The sequence below is a fragment of the Oncorhynchus kisutch genome, linkage group LG10 (genome assembly GCF_002021735.2).
Source record: "Oncorhynchus kisutch isolate 150728-3 linkage group LG10, Okis_V2, whole genome shotgun sequence".
Lineage (NCBI taxonomy): Eukaryota > Metazoa > Chordata > Actinopteri > Salmoniformes > Salmonidae > Oncorhynchus > Oncorhynchus kisutch.
This window is the reverse complement of record NC_034183.2, coordinates 64485660-64502747: the sequence shown is the minus strand read 5'-3', so window position 1 is coordinate 64502747 and position 17088 is coordinate 64485660. Positions and strand designations below refer to the sequence as shown.

General features: G+C 40.0%; 3 protein-coding genes across 5 annotated transcripts in view; 1 reads left to right on the top strand and 2 right to left on the bottom strand.

The window, feature by feature from the left end:
* Window positions 1–402: 402 nt before the first annotated feature.
* Window positions 403–839, bottom strand: LOC116375916 (germ cell-specific gene 1-like protein). The gene has a single exon (XM_031834699.1). The coding sequence runs from the start codon at window positions 837–839 to the stop codon at window positions 531–533; it is 309 nt and encodes a 102-aa protein (XP_031690559.1). The 3' UTR covers window positions 403–530.
* Window positions 840–6270: 5431 nt separating this feature from the next.
* LOC116375914 (recoverin) lies at window positions 6271–8240 on the top strand. The gene is made up of 3 exons (XM_031834697.1): window positions 6271–6831; window positions 7170–7281; window positions 7429–8240. Exons 1-3 carry the CDS (start codon window positions 6451–6453, stop codon window positions 7545–7547), a joined length of 612 nt encoding a protein of 203 aa, XP_031690557.1. The 5' UTR covers window positions 6271–6450; the 3' UTR covers window positions 7548–8240.
* Window positions 8241–9384: 1144 nt separating this feature from the next.
* Window positions 9385–17088, bottom strand: part of LOC109897398 (growth arrest-specific protein 7-like) — a 34633-nt gene continuing 26929 nt past the window's right edge. For all 3 annotated transcript variants that reach the window (XM_031834694.1, XM_031834696.1, XM_031834695.1), the window contains 3 exons: window positions 14442–14521; window positions 14210–14308; window positions 9385–11523 (listed from right to left, as the gene is read on the bottom strand). In XM_031834694.1, coding sequence (XP_031690554.1) covers window positions 11410–11523; window positions 14210–14308; window positions 14442–14521 — 293 coding nt within the window. In that variant the 3' untranslated portion in view covers window positions 9385–11409. The remainder of the gene's footprint in view (window positions 11524–14209; window positions 14309–14441; window positions 14522–17088) is intronic.

Here is a 17088-nt window from a genome sequence, read left to right as displayed (position 1 = left end):
ACTGCTGACTCTCACGGCTGCTTGTTCTGTCACACCTCAGGACTGGCTACTGCTGACTCTCACAGCTGCTTGTTCTGTCACACCTCAGGACTTTCTACTGCTGATTCTCACAGCAATCATAGCAAATCAATGTTGAGTCACAGAGTTTCTGCAAGCATTCCAATTCTTGCACTCAATGACCTCCGTACTGTAAAACTCCTACTAAAACTGATGCATCGTTATGTCAGTCCATTTCAGTAAAGTCAACACAAGTAACCTGATACCAAACAGAACATTACTTTTTGCTTATTTTATCAAAGCTCAAAGACTAAAAAAGACAAAACAACATGGTGATGTAATTATGCAAGTAAATAGTAGACTGTCAAATCATTTGCATCTTGATCTTATTTTAGTCTCTCCCAATGTACTTCCTCCTTCACTTCCTGTTGTAATGTACCCAAACCACATCAGGTTTAGAGAGCATGGTCACACAGGACCAGCTGCGGAGCGGCCAACATAGTTGCATGTTCTATTTCAACATTTCTGCAACGTTATTTACCATTCATGTCAGCAGCCTGCTCACAGGAGAAGAAGATGCCGGTGTGGAACTTCCTCATCAGGAACTTCTCTTCTCCCGACTCCCAGATGTACTGCACCAGCCGGCTGTCATTGATGTTACTGCTGTTGAAGCGAATGCAGTACGACTGCCTGGTCGTCACCGGCCCCGTGCAGAAAGGCTTGACCACCTTCCTGGTCCCCTCGCACCAAAAGCTAGTGCTCACTGCTGACAGGGCACACGTAAATGCTACAATGTTGAGGGTGAGCGCCAGGGACCCCCGCCGACTGCACTCTGTCCCCATGGTGGAGGCTGGGCAAAATGAAATGAAATGGCAACTAATCCAGGCTTTCGATATGTCGCCGCCGTGTTTCGCCTCTCAAATATATCTCAAATCTTCATAATCTTGTGGCATTTGAGGTTCCTTGAGTGATGCTGTATGTACATCTCTCCTGTGGCTCTAAGGATGTGCTGCCTGATACCTTTATTGAAGGATTCGTTCTCTTCCTTGCTTGCGCTCCCTTATACTCCAATCCTCCAATCACTCTTTTTGTCTCTCCCTTGTTTATTTGAACTCTCTCTCTCTCTTTTCTCTTCTGCTTGCTGTGGTCTCTTTTTCTCCCATCTTTCTCCACCCACTCACCAAATGCGTAATTTATTACACAGGACAAATTATATTCTAGACCTCCATTTTATTGTCATATCTAAACCTAGGCGGTTTCTGTGAGCATAGTAATAAAAAAGATTAATTTGGGCTTACTCTTTAATCTGGAACAAGGCTCTCGCCAATGCCAACATTGGACTGGACATGCTCTGGCAGAGTTGGGCATTACTGATGCATGTTTTCACAAACTACAGTGAGTGTACAAAACATTAAGGACACCTTCTCTTTCCATGACATAGACTGAACAGGTGAATCCCGGAGATAGCTATGAATCCTGATTGATGTCACTGGTTAAATCCACTTCAATCAGTGTAGATGAAGGGAAAGAGGTCGGTTAAATAAGGATTGTAAAGCCTTGAGACAATTGAGACATGGATTGTGTTTGTGTGCCATTCAGAGGGTCAACGGGCAAGACAGAATATTTAAGTGCATTTGAAAGGGGTGTGGTAGTAGATGCCAGGCGCACCGGTTTGACGGTGTCAAGAACTGCAACACTGCTGTTTTTTTTACGTTCAACAGTTTCTCGTGTGTTTCAAGAATGGTCAACCAACAAAATAACATTCAGTCAACTTGACACAACTGTGGGATGCATTGGAGTCAACATGGTCCAGAATCCCTGTGGAACGCTTTCGACACCTTGTGGAGTCCATGCACCGACAAATTGATGCTGTTCTGAGGGCAAAAGGGGGCTACAACTCAATATTAGTTTTGTACACTCAGTGTATAATTTCATCATACTGTACCTGCTATCATAAAGGTCAGATCAACTCAAAGTGTGACAGTGACTTTAGGTTGTGAAACACACATTATTGCATGAGGCTGCAGATCAAGCATCAACATGTGTGCATGCAAAGTAAATCTGTTCCTATTTGATAGCCTGGTGATTGGCTTATGCAGGATGTTACATGCAAATGTAGGCAAACTGCTTTGGGAAATAGGCTTAACAGATGACAGATGTTGGGAGAAAGGATCCTGCATTTTCTTCAACTGATTTGTCTTGTCCATAACTACTCTCCACTAGGCCAATGAATACCAAGAGGGCAGCAAGTGCCACTTCCTTCACTGATCAGCAGTTGTGGCCTACATATTGGAGTTCAGTGCATGGAGCTGACTTGAGTGACACAGAATGGACACAGGGTCACAGGTATCTAAACATCTCCACTGTGTTAGTGAGGTGCAGTAATTCTTGACATGGAGCTAACATCCAACATCACTGAATGATTGTTTCTATTGAGAGAATTTGATACTGACATTTGTACTCAGCTTTCTGAGAGACCAAACGTTTCTGCACAGACCGTAAAAACAAAGGACCCAGGAGGATTGTTAGATCAGGGAATGAGGAATTAATTCCTCATGGCAGAAGTCATACAGTACACTGTGGAACTACCATGATAATGCTTAGTAATGATATTACATCTTATGTAATACCAAGCCTTAAATGTACTCTCTTGTGACTTAATGGGACAGTGTCACTTAATAGATCCAACAGAAAAAAGAGATGACAGAGATGACTTTGCAGATTCAAGTGGTGGGGAAAACAGGGCAATAAAACAGATGTGTAATCAATCAATATTTGACATAATATTGGACACCTCCTATTGGAAAGTAAGGCAAACCCAGTGAGCTGAGAGTATATGATTGCAGCACAACGATGTTGTGTCAGAAATTCTGTAAACATAATCCATATGTGGGTACATTACCTTCCATGTGCTATTCACCTTAAAAAGGCACAAGTACCAAAACATTACTTTCAGGTGAGTGGAACCAGACCGAGGGTTTGAGACATTTTTCCTTTTATTCTTGTGGTCATCTTTCAATTCTGTAGTATGCTGAGAGTTGGGTAATATTTTCCCTAGGAAATATAGTCTACCCTTGATTATGGGGCCATCTTAGTTGATTTACAATATTATGTGCAATGATATGCTTATGACCCAATTACTTTGAGTCCATACTGTTTGAGGGGATTTTGATATATAATTTTGGAATGTACACTTGCCAAATGCCCAAAGTCCAGCTTCAGCATAGTGCTGAAAAAAATTCACTAACAACTGTCTACTTCCAATTCCTCCTATTCTTATATAACAACCAATAAAAAAATGAACATGATTTCCCCTCTCAACTATACCTGTATTGTTTTTGTTTTTGGCCAGAATCCACAATTTACAGAATCAAAAATGTCCAGCAGTAGATGAAACATGCAACCTTAAAACTCAAAGCTTACAAAGGTATTCCAGCAAAAAACAGGATTATCCTCAATCTGAATCCTTTCATGTTTGCCAGGCAAACTGAGCACCATTGATGGATGAGGACACTGACCTTGTTCAACCCCATGTAGATACACACTGCTCTGAACATGTCAGCACGCTCAGCTGTTGTGCAGGCTCCTGGATGTCATGAGAAACGTTCATACACTGGGCTGTACAGAAGCAAGCAAACATAAAATAAGAATACATTTGGACCTGATATACTTGTGAGAGTTTAGATGCCAATGTAAGACATGTTGATTTTGGCATCATTATGTCCTGAGGCTCTACAGGCAACACCACTCAGTGTGTTGTTATGGATTTAGATGTCCACTTCCTTCTTTTCCTGTAAATAGCCAGGAAATGATTATAACTGGAACTCAACTTACACTACTATATCCTGACCATTATAAAGAGATAAACATTAGTAATGACTAAACATCAATCTACTTTCCCACCAACACATTTTTTACAGTAGTATTTCTTAATTCTGCTTACATATATTTGAGATACTGTGATTGGGTTAACTTGCCATCTGATTATGCAAGATAAATTCCAGATTGATGGCATAGGAGTGCTTTGAGTGCTTAATCCATTAAATGTTCAGTACATAAATATGAGTTAGGAATCGAACTGGCTGAACATTGTGCTCAGCAGTTATGATTTGCACAACTATGTTTATGTCCCCTGTGTACCACTGCCACCACGTCAGACATAAGCTGGTTACACTAGCTTCATTCCCTCTATGGCGTCAGTTGGTTGGACGAGGTAACACAATAAGACCTAAGCTGATATGAGCTCTGCTGGGGCTGCCAAAACTAAAATGAGATGCAGTTAAATTAATAACACATTCACACACACCATCCCACCAAAATACCCTGAAAGTTATTTAGGTACGGTATAAAGTTATAAAGATATACGGTATAAAGTTATAAAGATGCTGACATTAACACCAATACCATTTCCCCCATTGTGTCATAGATGATCAGACTTACAGTACTGTAAACGGGTTGCTTAGACTTCACTCTCTTGTAACAAGAGGGCAACGCAAATACCTTGAGCTGAGCTCAGCAGACTGACATCTTAGCCTGGTTTCTACACAACATACCACTAACACCATAACACACATAATGCTAATTGTATCACTATCATTTACAGTTTTTATGCTGTTAATACCATTGCCAGTCATAACGATTGACTTGAAGATGGTATTGTAGGCATCCATATTATTGATCATTCAAATAATAATTCTGAATTTCAAATCAATTATTCCAGAGAACGCGCTTCCACTGCTCCAGAGTCCAATGGACGCTTGGCACTGCGCATGGTGATCTTAGGCTTGTGTGCAGCTGCTCGGCCATGGAAACCCATTTCATGGTCCCGAAGAACAGTTCTTGTGTTGATGTTGCTTCCACAGGCAGTTTGGAACTCGGTAGTGAGTGTTGCAACTGAGGACAGACGATTTTTACGTTCTACACGCTCCAGCACTCGACGGTCCCATTCTGTGAGCCGTTGTTGCTCCTAGACGTTTCCACTTCACAATAACAGCACTTACAGTTGACCGGGGCAGCTCTAGCAGGGCAGACATTTGACAAACTGACTTGTTGGAAAGGTGGCATCCTATGACGGTGCCACATTCAGTAAGGCCATTCTACTACCAATGTTTGTCTATGGAGATTGCATGGCTCTGTGCTCGATTTTATACACCTGTCAGCAATGGATGTGGATGAAATAGCCCAATCAACAAATTTGAAAGGGTGTCCACATACTTTTGAGGATGTAGTGTATAACAAAGTTTCCTTGTTTAAATCACTACATTCTGTAACCAATACTGAAATAAAAATTAAGACTTGTTATACATCACTACGTAAAAAACTTGGCATCTGTCAATGACATGGCAATGTTGACATGGTCTGAGCAGGGTCATCTTATATGGGATTCAATATTGGCAAAGACTCTGTGGAAACATGAATCATTTTCAGGAATTTAATCTAAATTAGCCAACTTTTCTAATTACGCTGAGCATTAGCCAGCTCTAGTAGAGGAGTGTATGATGCTGTGACAGAGCTGTCAGAGTAAAGCCATCACTCTCACAGCACAGCACTTACTCAGCTCAATTCCTGAATTCATCGAGGTCCAATTACTAAAACAGCAGATGGCCCAGTAATCTGCCATGAGACTGTTACAATGGAGAGACAATTCATCTCATCTCCCTATGCTAGCTACAGGGACAGCCCTGAGCTGCTTCACAGACACGAATACCCTGCTCTACAGGTGGGCTTAAACTTGCACACCTTTCACCCTGCTCATTCACATATCTTGTTTACCACAAACCAGGTAGCCGGCAGGTAGCCTAGTGGTTAGAGCGTTGGACTAGTAACCAAAAGGTTGCAAGATTGACTCCCCGAGCTGACAAGATACAAATCTGTCGTTCTGCCCCTGAACAAGGCAGTTAACCCACTGATCCTAGGCTATCATTGAAAATAGTTAAAATAGTTAAATTAGTTAAATTAAGGTAAAATAAAAATTAAGTCAGTGAACATCACTGTAGTGTCAACTACAACAGGTGAAATAGGACGGTAGTATCAGTATTTTTTTAATGGAAATCATGTAACAATGTTATTTTGGCAACAATGGACATATTACATCCAGAAAGCTCAATCTAATCCTTGGCTAATCTTAAACTGTATCAACCTGTATTATGTAAAGCTTGATGTCATTGTGCCTGTATGATGCACACACTACTACCTCATTGGACCCTAGAAAATATGTCAACCTCGTATGACGTAGTTATCCTCTTTATCTTCAAGACAGCCTGTCTGGTATTTAAGTAGCGATGACCATAATCCTGTTCAGCACATTGTGAAGTGGTCAGGGTGAGAAGGAGAGTCAGACCAAGTCAGGAAGAAGCCAACAGGTGGTTTCCTCCAAGTCAGATGAGAGAGGTAGTACACACAAAACAAGAACAATAACAATATTATCACTTCGCCATAGTGTTTCTTTGCAGCATGGGGAATTCTAAGAGTGGGGCACTGTCTAAGGAACTTCTGGAGGACCTGAAGTCCAATACTAAGTACAACGAGGCCGAGCTGTGTGTCTGGTACCAGTCCTTCCTCAAGGAATGCCCCACGGGCAGGATCACCAAGGAGCAATTTGAGGGCATCTATGCCAGCTTCTTCCCTAATGCAGACCCTACTGAGTACGCAAGGCATGTCTTTAGGAGCTTTGACACCAACGCAGATGGTCAACTGGACTTTAAGGAGTACATTGTGGCCCTGCACCTTACCTCCGGAGGTAAGACCCTGCAGAAGCTAGAGTGGGCCTTCGCCCTCTACGACGTGGATGGAAACGGAACCATCAGCAAAAATGAGATCCAAGAGATTGTTAAGGTACAAAAACAAACCATTTCTCTGCCTCTAGTGTGGTGGTAGTTACTGAACCACTCAGTATACAAAATGGACATAAACAAAGATCTTAGTTACAACCAAAAAGTGCAACAAGATGAATCAAATTAAAAGCAGAACATATATTATTTCATACATTTGTGAAATGATAAGGTGAATTGTTTAATATTCTACGTATTCAGTCGTCCCGTAAAAATATGATGGGAGAACAATCTTTATGTAGTCTGCATTTCAAGAACTGTGCTATTATAGTACATGTGCTGAATTCAGTATTTAATCTACATTTGAAAGTGTTTATGTTTTATTGTTATATTGCTTTACAGTCAATATTTAACATGATCCCTGAGGAAGACCAAAAGGACCTGCCTGAAGATGAAAACACACCTGATAAGAGAGCAGAAAAAGTCTGGGACTTTTTTGGAAAGAAAGAAGATGGTAATTTTGATTGTGAAGAATTTTCTAAATGTGATGAGAACTTCTGGCATGAGAGACTTCTTATGAGTTTTGCACAATTAGATACATTAAATAAACAACCATAATAATGTTGATTCAGTAATGACATTTTCTATGTTTCCTTTCCAGACAAGATTGCAGAGAGGGAATTCATTCAAGGAGTGATGGACAACAAGGACATCCTACGGTTGATTCAGTATGATGAGCCCCAGAAAATCAAGGACAAACTGAAGGAGAAGAAACAATAGCTTTCTGACAAAATCATTCTTTTGAATTCTATAAGACTGTTCAAAGCTTAACTGTTTACAAACCCAACTCACCTGCCAGACCTGGGCTCTTTGTGCGCTAGACAACATTGGCTTACACATTGAAGTACCGCACATTGTGGTGGATGACCTGTTTGTCTATGAGACACCTGGACTTTTCTTCCCACTCAAATAACTGTTCCGTGCTCTAGAATTATGGGTATTATTTTCTATTTCATAATGAATGAATGGTTTCCAGGATTCTGTTGCCTGCTGCTGTGTTCACTTGCATTAGTTGAATAAAGAGAAAGCCACCAGGAAAGGACCCACTGGGCACACACTGGTTGAATCAATGTTGTTTCCATGATATTTAAATGAAATTAGGTGCCCAGTGGGGAGCTCCTTGTGAAGGGAATTAGGCTGAAGTTAACAATCCCTGTCTTACTATCAATCCTATTAGTATGTGAAGGTCAGTTTAGAAACATCCTGGCAGAGGTTTGTTATGAAGGTAATCATGTCTATAGAATGTGTCTTATAATGTGCTTAGCAGGACTGAAACCTCATACAATGTACAGTATTCAACTGGTAGAACAAAGGAAAAGGAGTCTTTTTTCTTGAATATTGTTGACATTTTGTTGATGCTGCCAGAGACTGCTGGAAACTATATAATAAAAAACGCTGTGAAAAATGACATTATTAAGGGGTTCTAAAAAACGTTTAAAAAAATAAATATATATACTATATACTGGATTTAAGTAGAGAAAATGAGTAAATGTAATATTCAACTTTTGTTGAATGATTCAAGGCATTCTAAAAAGAGCAATACAGATGTACTTTCACAAATCGTCTGCCTGGTCCTGAGGGAATGACATTTCTTTCTTGTTGGCATTTTGATTTCCCTTCAATAAGCGTGTATTTAAGTGTGTAGAGTTATTATATTTTGAAATGGTATCATCCTGAATTTGATCATATGTTGGTTTATATTGTTAAAGAGACATACTATAGTATCAAATACAATAACTGTCTTTGTTTACAAGAACAATAGTAAACATATAACCAAATGACCATAATTGCAATCTAAGAGAATGGCTCAATAGTGTTGATGAGATTGAGGAGCAGCCTCAAACTATGAGAATAGAAAGGTTCAGAACTTTTGTGAAACAGCACAGCACAGTTGAAAAATATATGGCAAGTAGAAATGAAAACTAGAGATAGATGGGAGGGACTAAAGGAAGAGGGATAACTGAGGTATAACTGAGGTGCCTGTAAAATATATTGTATAAGCAGGGAGTATAAGTCTACGTATTGTTGTCCATTGGTTTACTCCAGTTAGGGGAGGGGTGGTAGGGTTAGGGGGAAATAATAAAGAACAAAATATTGGAAATGACGCAAACAATTACATTGATAGAACCCACAATCTGCAATATTAAAGATGATCTAGAGCGAGGAGCAGCCCGCTCCATACATTACACACGTCAAATAATGAATTACAGAACATGTGCTTTAACTCCAATCATATGTCATCTTGGCACTGAACTTGTCCCAGCTGTAAGGTCAGAAACACAGGACTCGTTCTCTCTCTAAAGCCTGATCTGGCTCCCAGTAATGCATGGCCTGGTTTCATGTCAATATTCCCCCACCTGGCCTATCTCCCTGGATCTCCCTGGCCAATCCACAGACAGTCAGAGGGGAGGGGATTGACTGTAAAAGCCGGAGGCAAAAGGCTGAATTTCATCTGCTTATTGGGATGAATCCAATTCATTTAAACATGTCCCAGAACTTGAAGTAAGCCAAACTGTATGTAAGCCAGTATATGATAATGAAACAAAACCCTTTTAAGTCTTGTCAAATCGTATTTCCAAGGAAACGATTTATTGTAAACACAGCATTCTACAGTATATTGTCTGGACAAAGGTCACCAATGATTTGACATTTCTTTAAAGATTGGAAACATTTGAATTGATGTACATGAGAAATGGAAATCAGTTAACAAAAGGCAATTAAATCAACATTACTACAAAATGAGTGGTTAAGTTAAGTACATTAACTTCTAATGTAAGAACTTTACCATAACACATATAACATTGACACATACTGTCAACACATACTGTCACATACTGATAACGTATACAATAAGTACAACATTTCAATCTGGATTAGTTTGGGATAGAACAATGCAAATCATTTCAGTGGTATTTTCATATTTTCTCACCTAGAAACAATGTGGATAAGGCATGTATATACTGAATAGACGTTGTCTATATACTGAATAGATGTGTTCTCTGTTTGCATGTCTTGGCATAGTGAATGTATTATCCACATTAGAATATGAAAGGAGTGAGGAGATGGTCCATAAACACAGTAAGTCCCTGCTTTGTTACACTTCCAGAATAACTAACGGCAAAATACAGACTGACAGACAGACAGACAGACAAACATGCAGTATTTTATATCATGTTATGTACGCTTTTTAAGGTGGATATGTTGGCTAAAGGCTATTATCTGTTAATAGCATACTGTATGAAATGTATGGACAAGCACAGGTTCCAGTGCAAGTAACACTGACCACTTTTTCTGATGAGCTTTTGCGAGTCATTAAAATGTGACTTGGAGCATCCAACTGAGCACTCCTGGAAATACAAAGCACTCCTGGAAATACAAAGCACTCCTGGAAATACAAAGTGGACTGTATTTAGGATAAATGCAAAATAGCAATTCCCAACTCTAAGCAATGGTTGACCCACAAAGTGCCGTGCAAAATAAATGAATGATTTTCGAATCTGTTGACTATTGTCCTGTTATAGTTAATTGACAAACAACAAGGTACAAACATTTAGTTGACCGAAAGTGCAAGGCCACTTAAACAGTTAACAGCAAAATACATCTAGCTTGTATCTACAAATATACACTGATGCAGAATAGAATATATCAAGAACATTCCAGGTACTGTTTACAACCTTGAGGCACTAAAAGGTGTTCATTGTAACATGGATCGTCGTCATCATTGTCTCACCACAGATCCAAAATAGACTCAGGCCTATGTTCCAATCTGCCACACGAGGTGACGTGTGACAAACATGCTGTTTCACAATCCTAAACATCTTACCCTATTCAACTTAGAGAGAGGTTGTTGTACATAAATTCGTGTTCATGACAAACCTTAATGAGTTGATTCACTCTTGTTCATTGAGTGCAGTAACTTGGAGTATATACCTTCTGTAAACACATCCCATATACATTGTACTACAGTGCCAAGACAGCCATCATATTTCACCAATATGCACTTAACCATATACAGTAAATGTAAAATGAATGGGCGTAAATATGAAAATATATCATAATTAATCTAGGATATCACATAATGTTTCATATTCCAGTATCTAAAATAAAGTGAAATGTTAATAATTAGTTGTTCGGTTTATATGCCAAAATTATAAGGTTTTACAATGCATCCAATCTATTCCTCAAATACATAAAAATGTATCCTTCTTAATAGGGTAAACTTCTAATTTTACAACAGATAAAAAACAACATTATTGTTTAAGCTTGTTTACTGGCATTCATTATACACAGTAAAACTATCAAACATTGTATTACTGTAACATGCTGGTATTTGGACTATGGATCTCTTGTTTTTCCATTGTAGGTTGAAAAGCACTGCATTGGGAATGCTAACCTTTCTCCAGTTATCACTGAGTTAACATTGTGCTATTCTGATGTCATCATAGACAGAATGTACAGGTCTCACCTTATCCTGAACATACATGCACCTGCACCTGTAGTTGGAATGTTCTGTGAGAGGCCTGGGATTCTGACAGTATGGAGGTGTTGCCTCTGGCTGCTTGAGGTACGTCAATGTAGTTGACTATATGTCCATGTCCACAGGGCGGAGCTCCCCGGTCTTGTGCTCCTGCACCCACAGCTCTCGGTCTTTGGCTGGGTCCACACTCTGAAGCAGCTGATCCACTGGCTCCACCGTCTGCCAACACACACACACACACACACACACACACACACACACACACACACACACACACACACACACACACACACACACACACACACACACACACAGGCTCATATGGACCTTCATCGCACATGAAGCCAACACTGACACATCTCATAGACAATGTAAATGCTTAGAGAACTCGTAGATGCTCATACAGAACACAATGAGGGGAGAGACAGACACTTCTATCCATAGTGGTCAGGGTTAAGAGTACTGTTTCTGGAGACACATCGAGCTGCCTTTTGCTAATACAACTGAAGGCAAAGAAGTGTGCCAGCAGGTATCAGCTGAGCTTGTTATAGTGGACCTCTAAAGGACAACCTCCTTATTAGGCTGATCAGTAGTGTGTGGCACCTGTAATTGGCCTTCACCATCACCCAAAGTGGCACTACCCTTGGTACAGGACCCTCAACGTCTCATTAGATCTGCAGGTGTTTGCACCTCCTAAATGAGGAGAGCATCTGGGTTCATTCTCCCTGTATGGCCCAGTGAAACAGTCAGCAGGGGGTGATAACAGCTGGTGAAGGGGTGACAGTGGTATGGTGATCGAGTTTGGAGGCAGTGAAATCCTTTTAACTGTTTGGCCAGCATTTTCACAACCAACATGCTTACCAAAACGTTGACCTGAGTACATTGCACAAATCCTTTGTATTGGGATACTTGATCTAGAATTGTTAGCTCCTAACAAGGATCTGATTTTTAAAAAATCAACATACACCACACCTATATCACTGATGACCATTCTGTTTTACTGTAGCGCTATGCTCTCCAAATGACCTATATCACTGATGACCATTCTGTTTTACTGTAGCGCTATGCTCTCCAAAAGACCTATTTCACTGATGACCATTCTGTTTTACTGTAGCACTATGCTCTCCAAAAGACCTATTTCACTGATGACCATTCTGTTTTACTGTAGCACTATGCTCTTCAGATGGTAACCATCACACAAAGTGCAACCTATGTTGTATATTTAATTATTTAACATAATAGTTCAAAACTGCTCATCAATTAACTAGGCTGACCATGGCCAGTCTGGTCTTACAGACTAGACGTAACATGGTAAATGTAAATACAGGACACTCAAATTAGTATTATATGTTACGTTTGGCATGGTATCATAAAACAGAAGGTTACGGGTATAACGCGAACGCCTAGCAATCCAACGTTTGCATACTCGAATCTCATCACAGACAACATTAGCATTTTAGCTCATAAGCAACTTTGCAACTACTTACTACTTTTTAGATACTTTGAAACTACTTAGCACAGGGGTCTCCAACAGATCGATCTCGCAGCCCATCTACGAGTAGCTCGCCAACAATTCTGAAAGTACATGCATTTTTCACGTTCCACCGCAAACAGACCGCATGCTCCCAGCTACCATCTAATCAACGCAACATTGACATTATCCCACCATTGGTTAGCCACTATTCGCAAAAAAAGCCAAACCTAACACGATATCTGCCAATTAATTTATTATCTAGCAGAAGTACTGTATATCATGATTAAGTATGTAATTTGTGTCTATTATTTGCAAACGTTACCATTAAATAAGCACCAGTAGGACAGAACCATTGCTAGACCGGCACATTAGACGGCACATTGCTCACTCTCTAGATGCACAATTAAAGGGGAATTATACTCAAAAATCTAAATGTGTTCGTTTTATTCCAGACCAAAAATATAAGGTCTTCTGTTGTGACTCAAAACATCCAATTTCGTTGTTTCTCTATGAACAAGTGTCATTTTGAAAGTGAAAAACAAAAACAATCTTAAAACAGGAAAAATAAAACTGAAAAACATAATTTGGGAAAATATATAAAACAATTAGGATTTTATAGAGCCCCTCCTTAGAATTTATTGACCATTTTTTAAAACAGGTATATTGACAGAAAACATAATGCACTACTTTCTCCTGTACACTAAGGTTCCAGGGAAGAGTTGGAGGGGAGAGGAGAAGAATGTGCCTATTTTAAAGCTAGGAAAAAAATGAGTAGCTCGTGACATGTTTCCCTCAAAGCATCGTTAACCATCGCTCCACAAAAGCCGCGGCCCTTGCAGAGCAAAGGGAACCACTACTTCAAGGTCTCAGAACAAGTGACGTCACCAATTGAAATGCCACTAGCGCGCACCACCGCTAACTAGCTAGCCATTTCACATCGGCTACATTAGCTAAACCTTCCCCTAACCCTAATCTAACCCTTAAACTAACCCCTAAAACTAACCTTAACCCAACTGTAACCCCTAACCATAACCCCTAGCCTTAGCCACCTAGCTAACATTATAACTCATAATTCTTAACATATCATACATTTGGCAAATTTGTAACATATTGTACAAATTGCAATTCATCACATATTATACGAATTGTACGAATTGTAATTCGTAACATATCATACGAAACGGATGATGGACATCTACAAATGAACACATACCATACAAAATGTAACATATCATTCTAATTGGGGTGTCCCAGATGTACTTTTACTATGTTACGTCAAGGTCGGTTACGGTGACCGTATTCTACCCTTGAGTCCAGGCTGTCATGACTGTCAGATTGGTTGTCTGACTCCAGCAAACAGCCACATGTTCTGTCAGGCTGACTCAAGGGAACCGCCACTTGTACTGTAAGTGAAATGGACACATGGCTCACACTTTGGTTGAACATGTCAGTTTCATGTCGCAGCGTTGTGTACTGGCGTAAATCTTGTCGTATCATCTCCACCCTCTCAACCTCAAGTCTCTCCAGCTCCTGAAGAACAGAGGGAAATACATAGACAAAGGAATCAACCTCACTGTCAAAACAAAGATAACGATGAACGTGATCAGCTTTTATTGTTTGTTATCAACAATGAGACTATGACGAGTTAGTTCAATTGTATTACCAGGCTTGTGGTGACCATCTCCTCAAACCACTTGGACTGGGCCCGGTTGTACAGGTCCACATTGTGCATGAGGTCATCACCTGTAGAGAACAGATTCAGAGTGGTCATTCAACACAGTGTATTTGACTAGGAGGTAATACTCAACAAATAAACATTAAGTTGCTGGTATACATGTGCAGTTAAATTGAGGTAGTTAAATATGAAGTACTACCGGCTTGAAGTATTTACTACATTAAATGTAGGCCCTAAATCAACTTATGCATGAGGAAAAGTGTGCATGAACTCAGTCCCTATGTCTCCAGCAAAGGGCACTCAGTAACCATGCCTGTTGCAGTGTGGGACATCTCTATCGATGCAACGTAATGCAGAGGCTAACCTCTGATGCTAAGTCTATAAAAGCTTGGTTAAATAGTGTTGAAGAAAAGTGCAAAGCAAATGTGACCTAGAAACATTCTTCTACATTTCAGTTCAATCTATTAGACATATATTACAAAGGCCTACTATAGAAAGTGTCATGACTGTCCTGATCAGGTCAGGTTACAGGAGACCACAACCCTACAGATTATCTCTCAACCCCAACAGAGGAGGAGAGATCTAGGGGTCTGAAGATGTGGGGGTTTTATGACCCCTCACGCCCCTGGTAAATCTCAGGCCACAGACAAATTCCTTTGTCCTGTTACTATGGAGAACCAGCCTCAGAACATTAAACATGAAATGAAGGGACTTTGGAACAATGGTTTCCGTCAGCCACAATGGTGGTCATGATGATAGATGGAATATGAAAATGTATGTCATTTTTGTTTAGTTATTAAAGGTTAATAGATGACGTTATTACGAAAACATTGTAACGTGAAGAGTTTTCCTAGTATATGTTTGATGTTTATACATTGTACATTGTGTGGAAAATGTCCAAATCAAAGGGAATGTTTTGGTAAAAATGTTTTGTCTAAAATTGGATTTGAGAAAAACATAGACCTTGCTCTTAACTAGGTACGCCCAGAGAATTGCCCTAAAGGCAGTTACGCCCACTTCTGACCCAAGGGTATAAAACCTGTGAGTAAAGAATTTACAGAAGACTACGTGACCCAAGCTGCAGCCAAGGTCTAAAAAGTCAACGAACCCAGAACCCAGGCTACGGATGAGTAGCTGTGTCTAAGCGGGTGAATTCAAGCCGGACCCCCTTAGCATCCAATCCCAGCGAATCGTGGTATCTAAAAGGTTTCATTCCTATGCTGTGAGCTCTGAGCTGTCTGTCCTTGGAAGACCCCTTCCATAGTAAGGGTGAGGGAACAGACTCCTAAGCCAAAAGGACACTGACATCGTGAGGACGACCAGAAAGGCGCGCCGGAGAAGTGCATCATCGAGCAGCCTGAACGGTCCACGTGGAGGATCCACAGATAACTTCCCCACATAATTACATCATTATATTCTGACCCATAAGAGCAGCAGTTTGGGGCAAGGCTAGGGTTAGAATAGCATAGCTGACAAATTCACCCAAATGTATATTTCTCTCGTGTACTTTTCTTTTTTCTCTCTCTTTTGAAATCCCCATTGTGGGTAACACGCGCCATAGTGTGTTGGCCCGTTATACTAAGTTCTAATCAATAGCCTATAATATGTTTTGTCTATGTGTATCTTTTATCATCATTTTAGCTTTTTAGTAAATAAATATTCAACTAAGATTGGTGTGGCACGAACTCATTGCTGAGACCCGGGTCCGTGCAGATTCACGGACTATTTCACGGACGTTCAGAACGAGATTGGGAAATAGAAACTCAATAAAAACTATTTTTCCCATGGTGCCCCAGGTTAATGAGTTAATAATTGCTTGATTCAGTTAATCACGCAATTAGAAACTTTAAACATTCGATGAGCAACAGTCGTCACATTAACTAATGCAACGTCATGACAAAAGGGTTTAAGAAACAACCTAAAACAAAACTACAGAGGAAATTATTTGACAATCCAGCCTCTCCAATAATAGCACATCTCAATCTATATGGAAATGGGGCCAGGGTTTTAAATGACATTTGCCCCTGTAAAAAGTGAAAGACACAAGGCAGACGTCATCTAAAGCGTGCCTAACGGGATCTATTGATTAGAGCTGTGAACTGAGACTAAGGATCTGAGTGGGAGAGAGAATGAACAAGATGACGACTTTAATTTATTTATTTTTTCATGCTGGCTTTTTCCTCTAAAGTGTGTGCATAGATATGTACGGAAAAAGCAATTACAATCTTGGCACCAGAACTATTTGTACCATCATACTATCTGGAATACAGAGAAATGGGAGCCCCAGGCATTGTACTGCATGGCTGATCATAGCCTCATGTTATCTGAATTAAGCATATTCACTATGATTCCACATTCAAATATAAATGCAAAGCAAGACGTGTTTGTCTCCTAAGCACATGATAATGTTTTTGAGATCCACAGTACAACACAAAACACTGGAAAATATACTTGCAGTATAACAGATGGTTTTAAGTATAAATTAAGAGACATTGCTCAATATTTTGACTATGCTAATTGCTTAGTATCATTACATTACTATTGGCTGCTGTTGGCAGTGAGCTTTAGTGTTGTCGGCCTCCTGTCTGAGCTCTCAAACCCCATCCATGTCTGACTGAACCCTCCCACATTCCCT